At 52.1% G+C, this 17,397-nt stretch overlaps 1 protein-coding gene across 1 annotated transcript; it reads right to left on the reverse strand.

Moving 5' to 3' along the window:
* Nucleotides 1-9,202: 9,202 nt before the first annotated feature.
* LOC129015739 (chymotrypsinogen B-like) lies at nt 9,203-15,340 on the reverse strand. The gene is given in 8 exon segments (XM_054454235.1): nt 9,203-9,228; nt 9,231-9,363; nt 9,803-9,936; nt 10,377-10,557; nt 10,788-10,866; nt 10,959-11,038; nt 11,136-11,239; nt 15,289-15,340. Coding segments are annotated over 8 exon segments (789 nt in total).
* Between the last annotated feature and the right edge of the window lie 2,057 nt (nt 15,341-17,397).

Here is a 17,397-nt window from a genome sequence, read left to right on the forward strand (position 1 = left end):
AAGGCTGGGCCCTGTCCCTGCCGTTTCTGAATCTGTACGCTGGTGTGGGGCCTGGGAATCTGCATTGCTAACGAGGTTCCCCAGGTGCTCGCGCTTGGAGAAGCCCTGTGTGTGATTAAGCCCATTGCTTCACGAGACACTGAGAAACAGCTCCCGCCTCGAAGCCCACCTTCGAGCTTGAAGACGGTCGGGTGAACAGGTGAGTCCAATGGGGAGTAATTAGTTTCCAACAGAGGAAGCTCAGGTGCCCTGTGGGAGCACACAGGGGCAGCACCCGCCTCTGGTCAAGGGAAAAGCAGCCCGAGACAAACTTCCGGTGCCACAGAAAGCCAGATGTTTTCATGGAGGCCACCTAGCCCCCCGTCACCCATCGTCAGTCTTTGCTTGCACAGTTTGAGCAATGCTATTGGTTTTGCCCGTGTGGCCAACTCTTAGACATCTCCATAGGGCCACAGGGCAGGCCCCCGGCTGCCGGCATTGCCTGGTCTTATAATCTCAGGCTCCCAGCATCCTCACCACCCAGCAGCCTGTTCTGTAGCGGCAGCTGCCACCTTGTCCCTGACTTCTAGAGGGGAGCACCCCATGAGCTTAGCTGTGCCGGCCCTCTCACCAGCACGGTCACATTCCTGCTTTCCTAGATGAATGAATCTTCAGGGCCTGCCCGTGAGCATTCTGCCTCACAGGGCTCATCCACACAGCTGCCTACCTCTGAGTCTTTTAACTCCTCTTTCCACCATCTGACAGCAGCACCAGCATCTCTCCTTTGCTTAGTGTGCTCTGCCTTCTGCCTGCTTCTAGGAGCCATCCGGCAGCACGGTGGCCGATCCCCTAGGGTCCTGAGCAGGGCATTAAGTCCTGTGTCCTGGGAGAGTCCTCCTGAACTGATACCCCCACATTTCTCCATCTTCATGGGCTTTCCCCTTGGTCCAGCTCTCTCGGCACCCAGTTCCTGTCCCTGCAAGCGCTTTTTGGCTCCATTCTGCAGCTCCCTTGGTACAACAAGGTCCTTTTCCTCCCTTACCAGGCCTGGTGCCATCATGGCCAGGACTGGAAGAAGGAGAGATGCTGGGGGTAATATCCTGCGGGAGGGAAGCCTCTGTCTCCTGCAAGGAGGAGGGTACTCTTGCCCCTGGTGGGAAGAGTGGGGCCACTTCTGTGCACTCAGGGCTTACGGGCTCTGGGGATTTGAGGTTTTGGGAGCGCATCAACCCAGATGTCTGCATCTCATGCATCAGGGCCCTCCATCTGGCACAGCAGCCTGTCTAGGTGGAGTATTTAACCTTCTTGGGAGCTTGGCTGATCTTACAACTAAATCCTGGGTCTAGTCCTCAGCTTTCTCTACCTTTGCAGCTGCAAGAGATAAAAACCTCTTTATGTGCTCCTAAGGCGGCTTTCACCCTTAGCTTTTAATTGCCTGTTAATCACTCTCAGCTTTTTTCATTTTCAAAAGTCTTTGTGTTTAGCAACAACCACCTAGTTTCACTGTGGTTTTTGGGTTTTTCAGACAGGGTCTTGCTCTGTCACCCAGGCTGAAGTGCAGCGGCCTAACCCCAGCTCACTGCAACCTCGACCTCCCAGGCTTAAGAGATCCTTCTGCCTCAGCCTCCCAAGTAGCAGAGACTATACCACCACACCTGGCTAATTTTGATTTTTTATGGGGACGTGGGTCTTGCTACGTTGCCCAGGCTGGTCTTGAACTCTTGGGCTCCAGCAATTCTCTTACCTCAGCCTCCCAAAGTGCTGGAATTCCAGGCGTGAGCCGCTGCTCCTGGCCCTACCTTCTATAGGTATTCTCTCCCCTCATACCTCAAACTCCTGACATAGGGAACCCACTAGTGGATAGTCTTCCCCAGAATACCATTGCATTTCATCAGCAGTGAAAGTTTTCACAACCTCATTGCTACCGTGTGCCCGAGCTATCTGTGCTCCCCCTACCAACCATGAAGAGGTCCTCACTGCCAGCCCGGTAGTCAGCAGTCCAGCTCCAGAATCCCACCTCAGCATCCGCATTCTGCAGCCCACTCCTGGCACGCACGATCATAGCTGGAGCTCCCCACAGGAAGTAGACTCTGAGATGAAGATGACCACACAGAAGTTTACCGGTACCCCAGGATCAATACCTGTGGAACCAAAGATACGTAGCGGTAGGGAAAGAGCAATGTTGGGCAGAGGGATATAGAGCCTCAACATCGTCCCAAGTTTGGGTGAAAAGACTGGACCTTTAAAAAACCCTACTGACCAATCACTGAATGCAGCTGCCCAGAAAGGAGGCAGGACCCGAAGTCAAGATGATGCTCTTCAGCTGAGGAAACTCCCAAAGAGGACGGCAGCTGCGGGCTGTCTGCTGGCCACAGCAGCGCGTGGGGAGGTCGGCCTGCGGTCCTGGAGGGAATCTAGGTGGCTAAGCACGCAGCCACTAGATTAGGTACAGATGCAGGCGGGTCTGAGACCGGATTCTCTTGCGGCTGCTCCAGACGTTTCTGTTAATAGAAAGCCAGATCACCGGAAGGGCGGGGAGAGGCGCGTGCACTGTGTTTAACGTGGTCTAACTCAGACCAAGGGTGGGGCAACCCCTGCCCCAGGAGGAATCTGTTTTTAAGCTGAGATTAAATCAAGTGAGACCCCTGATTAAACTCAGAGCCTTTTGCTTAACTGTACTTGTCAATATAACACATAATTGGAAGCTTTTAAGCATATTTGGGACAATTTGGGTGTGAGTCTACCTTTTCAACTGTAAGTTTTACAAGATGTAAATGCAGATCGAGCATTTCTCATGAAAATGTAGCATCCAGGTGGAGATGTGACAGAAGTGGAAATTACACACTAGGTTTGAAAGAGTATAAGAAAAAGAGTGTAAAATATATCATTAATAATTTTAAAATATTGATTACATGTTGAAATATGTAGATATATTGGGTTAAATAAAATATATTATTAAAATTCTTTTTTTTTTTTTTTTTTTGAGACGGAGTCTCGCTCTGTCACCCAGGCTGGAGCGCAGTGGCGCGATCTCGGCTCACTGCAAGCTCCGCCTCCCGGGTTCACGTCATTCTCCTGCCTCCGCCTCCCGAGTAGCTGGGACTACAGGCGCCCGCCACCACACCCGGCTAATTTTTTTGTATTTTTAGTAGAGACAGGGTTTCACCGTGTTAGCCAGGATGGTCTCGATCTCCTGACCTGGTGATCTGCCTGTCTTGGCCTCCCAAAGTGCTGGGATTACAGGCGTAAGCCCCCGCGCCCGGCCCTTTTTTTTTTTTTTTTTTTTTTTTTTTAAGAGACAGGGTCTCACCACCACACCCGGCTAATTTTTGCATTGTTTTTGTAGAGAAGAGGGTCTCACTATGTTGCCCAGACTGGTCTCGAACTCCTGGGCTCAAGCGATCCACCCGCCTCAGCCTCCCAAAGGTGCTGAGATTACAGGCGTGAGCCACCGTGCCTGGCCTCTTTTTACTTTTTCAGTAGGGCTACCAGATAACTTAAAATCATCCATTTGGCTCGCCTTGTATTTCTTTGAAACAACGCTGGGTTAGGAACAGCAAGACATAGCCATGCAATTTTCATATTGGCCACCAAGTGGCAGCCTTATACCGGGTCGTTTTCAGACTCTTGGGAGGCCGGTGGGCAGAGCGGGGGACAGACGCAGATTTCACCAGCAAGTGAAAAAGTCCCTTAGCCAGGTTTGTGCTTGCTACTCCGTTTTTATATTAATTACGCCTCACATTTATTTGTATGTAGATGGTTGTTGACATAATAAAATATATGTCATTTCCTCTGTGTTTAAGAGCAGTTCTCCCTCACTGAGCTGGGAGTTTCCTTAAAAAACCTGGCTCTTAATTATATAGAGAGAGGCTGGGCGCGGTGGCTCTAATTATATCTAGAGAGACTCAGCGCGGTGGCTCACGCCTGTAATCCCAGCACTTTGGGAGGCGGAGGTGGATGGATCACCTGAGGTCAGGAGTTCAAGACCAGCTTGACCAACATGGTGAAACCCTGTCTCCACTAAAAATACAAAAATTCCCCAGGGATAGTGGCATGCACCTGTAATCCCAGCAACTCAGGAGGCTGAGGCAGGAGAATTGCTTGAACCTGAGAGGCAGAGGTTGCAGTAAGCTGAGATTGCACCACTGCACTCCAGCCTGGGCAATAGAGTAAGACTCCAACTCAAAAAAAGAAAAAATATATATATATATACACACAGAGAGAGAGAGAGAGAGAAAGACAGGGTGACAGGGTCTTGCTCTGTCACCCATGCTGCAGTGCAGTGGTGTGATCACAGCTCACTGCAGCCTCGAACTCCTGGGCTCAAGTGATCCTCCTGCCCCAGCCTCCTGAGCAGCACATTACAAGTGCAGCCCACTGCACCCAGCTACTTTTTCTTTTTTTTAAGAGAAAAGGAGTCTCACTATGTTGCCCAGGCTAGTCTCAAGCTCCTGGCCTCAAACAATCCACCCGCCTCCACTTATTTTTTTTTTATTTTTTTGAGACAGTCTCACTCTGTCGCCAGGCTGGAGTGCAGTGGCACCATATTGGCTCATTGCAACCTCTTGCCTCCTGGGTTCAAGCAATTCTTGTGCCTCAGCCTCCTGCGTAGCTGGGATTATAGGCATGCACCACCACGCCTGGCTAATTTTTGTATTTTTGGTAGAGATGGGGGTTTCACCATGTTGGCCAGACTGGACTCGAACTCCTGACCTCAGATGATCCGCCTGCCTCTCCTTCCCAAAGTGCTGGGATTACAGGTGTGAGCCCCCGCGCCTGCTGGCTTGATACTATTTTTAATAGTCGACTTTGGGTTCCACTCCTGTGCCCAAGCTCTCTCTCATTTTGCTTTTCCCCTTTTCACACATCCATTCTCCACATCGAGTTAATTTCTCTTCATGTCCCTATAATTAAATTGCATCTATAACCTTAACTTCAACCTATTAGATGCATCATCGGAACGTCTGATATTGCACGGGCAGAGAAAGGTATTAGGAAAGCCAGTGAAGGAGAAAATGCAGGAGGGAGCCCGTTCCATTCCTGCCAAGATGCCGGGTTAGTGTGGAATGTTGGCTGCCCCCCAGGACCAGCCATGATCGATTTTTTTTAGATGGAGTCTCACTCTGTCGCCAGGCTGGAGTGCAGTGGCGAGATCTCACCTCACTGCAACCTCTGCATCCTGGGTTCAAGCGATTCTGCCTCAGCCTCCTGAGTAGCTGGGACTACAGGCACCCGTTACCACACCTGGCTAATTTTCGTATTTTAGTAGCAATGGGGTTTCACCATGTTGGCCAGGATGGTTTCGATTTCCTGACCTCATGATCTGCCCTCCTCGGCCCCCAAAGTGCTAGGATTACAGGCATAAGCCACTCTTCCCAGCCTATGATGGATCTTTAGAGGGAAACATCGAGAGACAGGAAGACCTGGGAGAAGAAGCAAAGATCGGAACCTGTGGTTGTGTGGGGAAGCCAGGGCTGCCACAGGGCCGGAGGCTGTGAACTCGGCTGTGCGAGGAAAAAACAGGAAGTGAGCACCAGGGTTCTGCTCTGCTTCCCACTCAGCTCCAGGGCTTTGGGGCAATGGGTGCCTGCCCCCGGCCTGCAGGTGTCCTCAGGATAAAGTGGGTCATGCCGAGGCACTGTGCAGGGGAGGAAATGAAAAATACTTAGAACTATGAAGTGTATATCAAATTGCAATAAAAAAGGCCAGGTGTGGTGGCTCACACCTGTAATCTCAGCACTTTAGGAAGCTGAGGTAGGTGGATCAGTTGAGGTCAGAAGTTCGAGACCAGCCTGGCCAACATGGTGAAACCCTGTCCTTACTAAAAATACAAAAATTAGCCAGGCATGGTAGTGGACACCTGTAATCCCAGCTATTTGGGAGGCTGAGGAGGGAGAATCACTTGAACTCAGGAGAGGTTGCAGTGAGCAGAAATCATGCCACTGCATTCTAGTCTGAGCATAAGAGCAACACTCCATCTCAAAAAAACAAAAAACAAAAAACAAATTGCAATGAAAGCAGTGTTTGGAGGAAAGCTTGCCTCCTGAAATACTTTTATGAGAGAAGAAGACACTGAAAATTACTGAGCTGAGTATCTAAATTTGTGATGTTAAAAAATCACCAATGGATACATACAGATTAGGAAGCCAGCATTACCCTGATACAAAAGCCAGATAAAAACGTCAGAAGAAAATTACCAACCAGTATCTCTCATGAATATAGATGCAAAAATCTTCAATGAGGAACCAGCAAACTGAACCCAACAGCATATTAAAAGGATCATACACTATCGTGAAGTGGGAGTTATCCCGGCATGCCAAGCGCTGTGGGAAATAACAAGAAAATCCATCAGCGTAATATGCATTAATCGAATAAAAGGGGAAAATCACGTGATCACTTAAACTGATGCAGAAAAGGCCTTTGACAAGATCCAACACGGTTCATGATAAAAAGCACTGAGAAATTTAGGAATAGAAAGGAACTTCCTTAATACGATAAAAGGAATTTTTGAAAAACCCACACATAACGTATTTCAATGGTGAAGAGCCAAAAAGCTTTTTTCCTAAGATCAAGAGTAAGACGAGGATGCCTGCTTTTACCAATGCTGTCCAACACTGTACTGGAAGTTCTAGATAGAGCAATTAAACAAGAAGTAAAAGCCATCCAAATTGGAAAGGAAAAAGTAAAACTACCTCTATTTGTAGATCGTATGATCCTATATATAGAAAACCCCAAAGGATCCACGAGAAAGCCACTCAAACTAATCAACAAATTCAGGAAAGTTGCAAGGTACAAGCTCAATACACCCAAATCAGTTGTTTCTTCACAGCTGCACCTGCAATGAGGAATGTGAAAAGTGAATTTAAAAAGCAGTTCTGTTTACAAGAGCATCTAAAAGAATCAAACACATAGGAATATATTTAACCAAAGAAGTGAAAGACTGACACACTAAAAAGAATATAACACTGCTGAAAGAAACTAAAGACCCCGGCGCGGTGGCTCACACCTGTAATCCCAGCACTTTGGGAGGCCAAGGTGGGTGGATCACTTGAGGTCAGGAGTTCAAGACCAGCTTGGCCGGCATGGCAAAACCCCATCTCTACTAAAAATACAAAAATTAGCCAGGCATGGTGGTGGGCGCCTGTAATCCCAGCTACTTGGGAGGGTGAGGCAGGAGAATTGTTTAATCCTGGGAGGTGGAGGCTGCAGTGAGCCGAGATCGTGCCACTGCACTCCAGCCTGGGTGACGGAGTGAGACCGTCTGGGGAAAAAAAAAAAAAAAAAAAAATCAGTGTAATATACCACATTAATCGAATGAAAGGGAAAAAAATCACATGATTACCTCAATTGATACAGAAAAGGCCTTTGACAAGATCCAATACCTTTCATGATAAAAAGCACTCAGAGGCTGGGCGCAGTGGCTCACGCCTAATCCCAGCAGTTTAGGAGGTCCAGGCGGGTGGGTCACTTGAGGTCAGGAGTTTGGGACCAGCCTGACCGACATGGTGAAACCTCGTCTCTACTAAAAATACAAAAATTAGCTGGGTGTGGTGGCTCACACCTACAATCCCAGCTACTCAGGAGGCTAAAGCAGGAGAATCTCTTGAACCCAGGAGGTGGAGGTTGCAGTGACCCGAGATAGCGCCATTACACTCCAGCCTGAGCAACAAGAGCAAAACTCCATCTCAAAAATAATAATAATAAAATAAATTAGCCGGGCACGGTAGCATAGGCCTGTACTCTAACCTACTCAGGAGACCGAGGCACGAGACTCACTTGAACCTGGGAGACGGAGGTTGCAGTGAGCTGAGAGCGCACCTCTGCACTCCCGCCTGGGCAAAAAAGCAAGACCCTAAAAAAGACTAAGAACCCCAAGCAGGCTGAGTACCAAGGAAACTAAGAAACTAAGCACCTTGGTAAACCAATGAAAATCAAAGGTAAAATCTTAAAAGCATCCAAAGAAAATCCATTAAACCTTTTAAACAGTAAATCAGTACTTTTAAAACAGTAAATCATTGGCTTCTCCACGAATCAACAGAAGCCAGAAGACACTGAAACACCTTCCAAGTCCAAATATCCATGTACGTACCCACATGCACACCATGACAAAAATTATTTTTCAGAGTGACAGGCGACTTTTACAAGATCAAAATGAATAAATATCTTTTCAGACAGTAGAACCAAAGGAGAATTTTCTCCAACAAAATTTTCACTGCATTAAAGGAAAGACTGAAAGTTTCCAGAGACAGAGAGACCGCCAATCCGGACACATCCTGGGGGAGGAACTGGCCCCCTCCGTGGTCTGGCCGAAGCGATGGAAGCTGAGCGTGAGGAAGCCTCAAGATCTAACTGCAGAGGCCGGGCGCGGTGGCTCACGCCTGTGATCCCAGCACTTTGGGAAGCTGAGGCAGGCAGATCACCTGAGGTCAGGAATTTGAGACCAGTCTGGACAACATAGTGAAACCCCATCTCTACTGAAAATACAATTAGCCGGGCGTGGTGGTGAGTGCCTGTAATCCCAGTTACTTGAGAGGCTGAAGCAGGAAAATGGCTTGAACCCAGGAGGCAGAGGTTGCAGTGAGCCAAGATCATGTCACTGCACTCCAGGCCCAGGTGACAGAGCAAGACTCTCTCAAAAAAAAAAAAAAAAAATTAACTGCGGGGTCACAGAAAATGCAGAGAGGGAGGCGGGGAAGAGTGTGGGAACTGAGAGGACAGTGGCGCCAGCTCCCAGCGCTGGATGCAGAAGGCGTGAGGGGCTGGGGTCTGACAGGGGAAGGGGTGATGCTTGCACGCACATTCCTGGGCACTGGACATAGGGGACTAAAGGCAGAGAAAGGCACCTGGAGTGTGTGGGTCAGCATTGGTCCCAGTGACAACCCCAGGGGGCTATGGATTGCAGAGCCTGGCCAAGGACTGCTGCCTTCCAGAAAGCCCCATGGGTCAAGCTAGCTTCAGCAGGTAGGGCCTAAATTCTAAACCCAGGGTGGAGCCGTGAGCAGGGAGGAGATATGAAGACCTCAGCTTCCTGAGAAGCCTGGGTTGCCAAGATGAACTGCAGCCTGGAAAGGGAACGGTAGTGCCGCCCCTTTGTGGGTGACAAGGACAACTTCAAGCCCACTGCCCCTGGGCCACACAGAGAGACACGGGCAGTGCAGTCAGTGCTTCTAAACAGATACATTTAATGGGAAATCTTGGGGCAGGGGTGGCAGGAGCTGCGGGCTCAGTTGGCGGCCAGGATCTTCTGCACCAGGGGATGAGCTTGGTGACACGGGCGTACACGGCGGGTGTGGTGGTAGAGCAGGTGTGGCTGCCCCAGGACACAATGCCCACCAGGGTCCAGGCTCCATCCTTCTGGCAGACCAGGGGGCCTCCAGAGTCACCCTGCAGGAAGGAGAGGAAGTATCTCTAGGCCTGAAAGGGATGCCAGGGCCTAGGGGGCCCTGAACTGGTGGAATCTAGGGAGGGGTGCAGAGAAATGGCAAGCGTGGGCATAGGGGCTGTGCCGGGGTCCTGAGATCTGGGTTCATATGGCAGCCCCCACTCTGCCATGCACTCTTGGAGGGAGCTGGGGCAGGTGGCTTCCCTCTCTAAGCCGGAGCACCATCCATCTCTCCAAACCTCCAGCTCACAGGGCTGCAAGGAAGTCTCCAGGGGCAGCCTCACCTGCGTGGCCTGGAGGATCTCTCGTGGGCAGCTGTGACCCCAAGTCCTGGCCCTCACTGGGCCCCAGGAAGGAGTGGGGTTAGTAGATGAGAGCAGAGAGGGGTGGAAAGCCCAGGCCTCCCCTGCACCCGACTCACCTGGCCAGGGCCAGTCTCACCTTGCAGGAGGAGATGCCACTGGCCCCGGCACAGATCATCACGTCTGTGATCCTTCTGCCCCAGGACTTCTTGCATTCGGCATTGGACAGGAGGGGCAGGGTCGCCTGCTGCAGCTTATCGGGGGTCTTGTTGGCTATAGGACAGGAGGAGGGTCAGGGCCCCTGGGCTCACTCAGCCAAGAGAGGAGGGAGAGACCCGGGGCCGACACGCCTGCCCTCCCCTGCACCATCACCATGATGTTGGGTACGGCCCCTGGAGCCTCAGAAGCTCCTGTGGGACAAGGGGGCCTCGGCCCTGCCCAGGTGGGAGCCCCGCACTGCGACTCCAGGCAGGTCAGCCAGGGCAGGGCTCACCCGGCCGGGCGCTGCTCAGAAGCTTCCTGTGCAGGCTCCTTATGATCCGACCTGGATTTTATTTGCACTTAGGGGATTTTAAATTCAGAAGATTTTCAATAACGAACGGACAGTTAGGAGCATGTTGGAATTTAGAACCAAACAAGAAGAGCCAAATGGTCACGGGGGGACTCCACGGCCAGGCAGCCCAGACCCCAGAAGCAGCCCCGCGGCCCCTCACCGTTGTACTTGGTCTTGCCCCAGCCTGTGGTGGCACACAGTGTCCCCGCGGGGAAGTCGTCGTCGGCACTGGGCAGGCACACAGCGGACACCGTCTGGGAGAAGCGGGCAGGTGTGGCCAGCTTCAGCAGGGTGATGTCATTGTTCACGGTCAGAATGCTGAACTTGGGGTTCTTGAAGACCTGGGGGCTGGGGCCAGAGTGCCGGGATGAGGCCCTGGGAGGAGGCAGGACCTGCAGGCTTCGAGGACACAGACTCCTTCCCTGGTGCCCGTTAAGGAGCAGTCCATCCCCAGGGCCGGAATGGGAACCTCGAGGCCGGCCTGGCCCCACTGGGTGCCTGTCCCTGAAGCAGCCGAGGGGTCTCCCCCCATGCCCACACCCCTGCCCTCTGCTGCACGGGGCCTGGGTACCTTGGCGATCTTCAGGACCTGGATGTTCTCCTCGTCAGAGCCCTGGTCAAACTCCCCAACCACGACAACGTCGGAGGTCCTGGGCAGAGCGTTGTGGGTGAGAGAACATGCCCTGCTCCCCTCCCACCCGACCGGGGCTGGAAGCGGAGCCCGGGGCTGCCTGGTCCTCACCTGACCCCGCAGTGGGCGGCGGTGACCACCCAGTCCTCGCTGATGAGGGAGCCTCCGCAGAAGTGGAAGCCGGTTTTGTCCTGGGAGCAAGATGGGGAGGGCCAGCAACTCACACCCGGGGGCACCCCCAGCCTGGCCCCTACCCAGGTGCCCCCCACCTTGCAGAACCCCCCTCACCTGCAGGGACACCTGCCAGGGCCAGGAGCCGGGGATGGCGTCCTCCCCATTCACGATCCTGGACAGGCCGCTGAGCACGGGGTGGATGGCGGGGACCCCGCAGCCTGGGGGCGGGAGTGGGGTGAAGAAGGGCCGAGGCCCCAAACCCACCTGGGCCTCACCTGCCTGCATGCAGGTCTCCCGGTTCTACCCCAGTCCACTGAGGCCAGCTCAGGACCTCCCTGGCACATGCCGCCGCCGCCTCCGCCTCCCTGGTCCCCAAGTCTCTAGGCTCAAACGTTCCCAACTCTCGGCCTGCTGGCTCCAGTCATCCTTCCAGGATGCAGAGCATCATGTCTCCTCCTACCTGGGGCCTGTCCAGCCTGAAGAAGCAGAAAACAGGCCAGGCTGTAAGACTGCCTGGGCTCAGCCTGGAGGCCACCCTTTCCTTGCCGTGTGACCCTAGACTAGGCAGGGCAGCACTCAGGCGTTGGTGTCCTCAGCTATAAAACGAGCAGCAGAACCACGTGAGCTCCACCGGCCGTGCGCCTTTGTTAGACTGGCGGCCAGAGGGGAAGTGGGAAGAAAATCTGATAACCCCAAGTCCCCTGGGAACCTGGGGCTCTGACAATTTGCAGACGGGAGAGTGAAATGGCACCATGGACCCTGGGTGGGCAGGTTGAATTCCACAATTTCAGGAAACATTGTGTAAAGTTTGGGTTTCTCTTTTTTTTTTTCAGTTAGGGTCTTGCTCTGTCTCCCTGGCTGGAGTGCAGTGGTGCGATCATGGCCCACTGCAACCTCAAATTCCTTTCCTTTTTTGAGATGGAGTCTCGCTCTGTCACCCAGGCTGGAGTGCAGTGGCGCGATCTCGGCTCACTACAAGCTCTGCCTCCCGGGTTCACGCCATTCTCCTGCCTCAGCCTCCCGAGTAGCTGGGACTACAGGCGCCCACCACCACGCCCGGCTAATTTTTGTATTTTTAGTAGAGACGGGGTTTCACCGTGTTAGCCAGGATGGTCTCGATCTCCTGACCTTGTGATTCGCCCACCTCGGCCTCCCAAAGTGGTGGGATTACAGGCATGAGCCACCTCGCCCAGCCTTGCAACCTCAAATTCCTGGGCTGAAGCAATCCTATTGCCTTGGTCTCCCAACATGCTGGGATCACAGGCATGAGCCCCCATATATCCGGTCTTGGTTTCTTATTTAATAAAACTGGACTTTGGCCAGCATAGTGGCTCATGCCTATAATCCTAACACTTTGGGAGGCCAAGGGGGGGTGGATCACCTGAGGTTAGGAGTTCAAGACCAGCCTGGCCAATGTGGTGAAACCCCATCTCTACTAAAAATACAAAAATTAGCCAGGCATGGTGGCACATGCCTACAATCCCAGCTACTTAGGAGGCTGAGGCAGGAGAATCGCTTGAACCTGGGGGGCAGAGGTTGCAGTGAGCTGAGATCGTGCCACTGCACTCCAGCCTGGGTGACAGAGCCAAACTCCGTCTCAAAAAAAAAAAAAAAAAAAAAAATCAAAACAAACACAGCTGGACTTTGATTCCACACCATAAAATGGCACATCGGAAGCAGAAAACAGAACAATGAGAATAGTCAGGTGTTCTACACATGCCCACCATGCCTCTGCTATTTCAGGACCAGATTCTCAGCTCCTGTGAGCAGGCCCATCCAACAAATTGGGTTTTACATTTGAGCAGACCCAGTCCCTCAGACCAGCCGTCCCCTTCTAGGGTCATATTCGCCTGCTACAGGGCAGCCCCTGCTTCTCCTGCCCACAGGAACACAGGCAGGCAAGGCGCCTCCCTGATGTTTGAGAGCATCAAAAACTGGTATTGTAATAGCAAAAAAATGAGAAAGAGCACATTGGGAGGCTGAGGCGGGTGGATCCCAAGGTCAGGAGTTCAAGACCAGCCTGGGCAATATGGTGAAACCCTCATCTCTACTAAAAATACAAAAATTAGCTGGGCGTGGTGGCGCATGCCTGTAGTCCCAGCTACTCAGGAGGCTGAGGCAGGAGAAATGCTTGAACCTGGGAGGTGGAGGTTGCAGTGAGCCGAGATCATGCCATTGCACTCCAGCCTGGGCGACAAGAGTGAAACTCCGTCTCAAAAAAAAAAAAAAAAAAAAAAAATAGATGAGAGAAATAGATGGTGGCATACTCACACAACAGAGCACACATTATAAAAATGCAGGTGAATGAGCTGGAGCTCCATGTCAACATGCAGGAAGCGAGGATTTGAGTGGGGAAAAAGCGCATTGTTGTAGAACGGAGGTAGACTGGAGTATTAGTTACATCAGCCAGGCGCAGTGGCTCATGCCTGTAATCCAGCACCCTGGGAGGTTGAGGTGAGTGGATCACTTGAGCCCAGGATTTCAAGACCAGCCTGGACAACATAATAAGAACCCAGGCCAGGCGCGGTGGCTCACGCCTGTAATCCCATCACTTTGGGAGGCTGAGGCGAGTGCATCACCGGAGGTTAGGAGTTCAAGACCAGCCTGACCAATATGGTGAAACCCCATCTCTATTAAAAATACAAAATTACAAAAAGTTAAAAATACAAAAATTAGCCAGGTGTGGTGATGCATGCCTGTAATCCCAGTTACTCAGTAGGCTGAGGCAGTAGAAATGCTTGAACCCAGGAGGCGGAGGTTGCAGTGAGCCAAGATCATGCCAGCCACTACACTCCAGCCTGGGTGACAAGAGTGAAACTCTGTCTCAAAGAAAAAAAACAGGCCGAGCGCGGTGGTTCATGCCTGTAATTCTAGCACTTTTGGAGGCCGAGGTGGGTGGATCACGAGGTCATGAGATCCAGACCATCTTGGTCAACATGGTGAAACCCTGTCTCTACTAAAAATACAAAAATTAGCTGGGCATGGTGGCCCGTGCCTGTAGCCCCAGCTATTCGGGAGGCTGAGGCAGGAGAATCACTTGAACCTGGGAGACGGCGGTTGCAGTGAGCAGAGATCATGCCACTGCACTCCGGCCTGGGCGACAGAGCGAGACTCCGTTTAAAAAAAAAAAAAAAAAAAAAACTCCATCGCTACCAAAAAAAAAATTTTTTAACTTAGCCAGCGTGCCTGTAGCCCCAGCTACTGCTGGGGAGGCTGTAGGGGGAGGATCACTCAAGCCCTGGAATTTGAGGCTGCAAACTCACACCACTGCACTCCAGCCTGGGTGACAGAGTGAGACCCTGTCTCAAAAACAAAAACAAAAACAAAAGCAACAGGATAGAATACCGTTCCGTTGATGTAAACTTTTTGCAACCTTATGTATAGATGTATAAATATGTAGTACACTTGTATAAGCCCACACTGCAATAATTCACAGCAAGTTCAGAATCAAGCTCACATTCCAGAGAGGGAAGGAGGGAGAAAAGGGAAGCCTGAGTAACATCTGTTTTAGCAAGAAATATCTGAAGCAAATCTGCAAAAAGATTTACTGAATTCTGACAGTAGATACAAGGATGTCATGTTCTTTTCTGTATTTTCTTTTACTATTTCTCTTTTTAAAAAAATAGACAACGCGGCTGGGCACAGTAGCTCACGCCTGTAATCCCAGCACTTTGGGAGGCCGAGGCAGGGGGATCACCTGAGGTCAGGAGTTCAAGACCAGCCTGGCCAACATGGTGAAACCCCCATCTCTACTAAAAATTAGCCGGGTGTGGTGGTCCATGCCTGTAGTCCCAGCTACTCGGGAGGCTGAGGCAGGAAGAACGTTTGAACCCAGGAGGCAGAAGTTGCAGCGAGTGGAGATTGCACCATTGCACTCCAGCCTCGGCAATAGGAGTGAAACTCTGTCCCCCGCCCTCCAAAAAAAAAAAAGAAAGAAGAAGAAAGAAAATGCTTGGCAAGTACCCGGCACAATAAAAACCCTGGTGGAGGCCTTGGGAGGTCTCCCAGGGCCACACCTTACCCTGTGCATGGCACCCCCACCCCAGCCACTTCTGGAGCCTCAGACCATGGCAGAGGCCAGCAACATCCTTCCCACTCCTGGAGCAGGTTGTGCCGGCTCAGAAAGCCCCAGAAGGACTCTTTCCTGAGCCCTCAGGTTACCTGTGTTGGGGATGAGGCCCCAGGGGGCAGAGCAGGGGACTCAGATCCCCCTCTCAGCCAGGCTCAGGGCTTCCTCAGGACAGATCCCTCGGGCCCCAGCACTCACCAAAGGCGGCCCCCACAAGGGAGAAGCAGGAGAGGAGCCAGAGGAAAGCCATGCCGCTGCCTCAGAAGGTGTGGGGCCTGCCAGCTGCGGGGCCCTTTTTACCTTGGGGGGTGGGGGAGCAGGGGGACCCAGCCACCCCCCAGCCAGGGAGGCCTGAGCCCACCCTCCCTGTTACCCAGGGACCTTGGGCGATAAATGGAGACAGAGCCCAGCCTGGCTCTCTACCAGACAACCCCGGCCCCTGGGAAAGGGGCAGCTGCCCTGACATCACTGGTCAGCCTTAGGGACACGATCCCACAGAGCCAGCTGTGAGCTGCAGGAGCCCTGCCAGGAGCCGGAACCAGGCTCTTCTGTTCCCAGCGGGGAAGTGGAGGCAGTCCCACCCCAGGGCTCGTGGAGGCCCAGCCGCTCTCATGGAACCAGGTCTCTGGGAACTCAGGCTCTCAGTGAAGCGTGTTTCCGCCTAACACTGTCCTAGAAGCAAAGGGTTCAGGGCATTGTGGATTCTCCAGAGTGTCACCGCACGTCACCAGTGAAGCCAAGCCACTTCTGAGTGTGGCGAGGGTCTGGGTGACAAAGACCCACCCGCTGCTGGCCGTAACAGGTGGGCAAAGCCACTGACACGTGTCCCACCTCTGCTGCAGCACCCGACAGAATTCACTTTTTCTGCAATGACTCATGATATAAGGAACTAATCATTTCATAAAGTTTCAGTTTCTTACAAAATGGAACTTTGATTCCACACCATAAAATGACACAGAAAACAAATTTTTTAAGATGGAGTCTCACTCTGTCGCCCAGGCCGGAGTGCAGTGGTGCAATTTCAGCTCACTGCAGCCTCCCCTTCCCGGGTTCAAGTGATTCTCCTGCCTCAGCCTCCCAAGTAGCTGGGATTACAGGTGCGTACCACCACACCCAGTTAATTTTTTTTTTTTTGAGTTGGGGTCTTGCTCTGCTGCCTAGGCTGGAGTGCAGTGGCACAATCTTGGCACACTGCAGCCTCCACCTCCCAGGTTCAAGCAATTCTCCCACCTCAGCCTCTTGAGTAGCTGGGATTACAGGCATTCACCACACCCGGCTAATTTTTATGTTTTTAGTAGGGACAGGGTTTCACCATGTTGGCCAGGCTGGTCCCAAACTCCTGATCTCAGGTGATCCACCTTCCTCGGCCTCCCGAAGTGCTGGGATTACAGGCGTGAGCCACCGCACCCAGCCAATTGTTGTATTTTTAATAGAGACAGGGTTTCACCACGTTGGCCAGGCTTGTCTCGAGCTCCTGGCCTCAGGTGATCCTCTGGCCTTGGCCTCCCAAAGTGCTGAAATTACAGGTGTGAGCCACTGCGCCTGTCTGAAAATAAATTTTGAGGAAGCACAAAAACTTTTTTCATTGTCACAAAACAAGGAGGAAAGACAGGTATGGGTGACAGGTCGGTGACTGGGCAGGAAGTGGAGGCCAAGGGATCCTCAGCACCCTGTGGGCAGATATTCAGGGGACAGAGCCCACCGCATCCCTGCCCTTATGGGCCTGAGACGCTCATGACAGACACACACGACACAGATGAGCATGTAATGTAGTGACCACAGTCACCTGGGGCAAGGCTGGACAGGACAGGCTGCACTGCATTTCCGGACGATGAGGGTTTGAAAGGAAGACTCAGTGAGTGGATGGCGTTTCCATCGAAGGCCTTGGGCTCTGTGGTCAGCGGGCCACGTCACCTTGGCATTTAGAATATCCCCTCCCCACTCCCACCGCTGCTGGAGAACACACAACTATAAAGCAAAACTAAACTTATATACTAAAGACAAAATTTCAAAAGAAACCAAGTTCACATCACCATGTTACCTTTTTTTTCCCCCCCCCGAGACGGAGTCTCGCTCTGTCACCCAGGCTGGAGTGCAGGGGCGTGATCTCAGCTCACTGCAACCTCTGCCTCCCGGGTTGAAGCGATTCTCCTGCCTCAGCCTCCCAAGTAGCTGGGATTACAGGCATCTGCCACCACACCCAGCTAATTTTTGTATTTTTAGTAGAGATGGGGTTTTGCCATGTTGGCCAGGATGGTCTCAAACTCCTGACCTCAAGCGATCCAGCCACCTCGGCCTCCCAAAGTG

Source organism: Pongo pygmaeus, chromosome 18 (genome assembly GCF_028885625.2).
Source record: "Pongo pygmaeus isolate AG05252 chromosome 18, NHGRI_mPonPyg2-v2.0_pri, whole genome shotgun sequence".
Classification (NCBI taxonomy): Eukaryota; Metazoa; Chordata; class Mammalia; order Primates; family Hominidae; genus Pongo; species Pongo pygmaeus.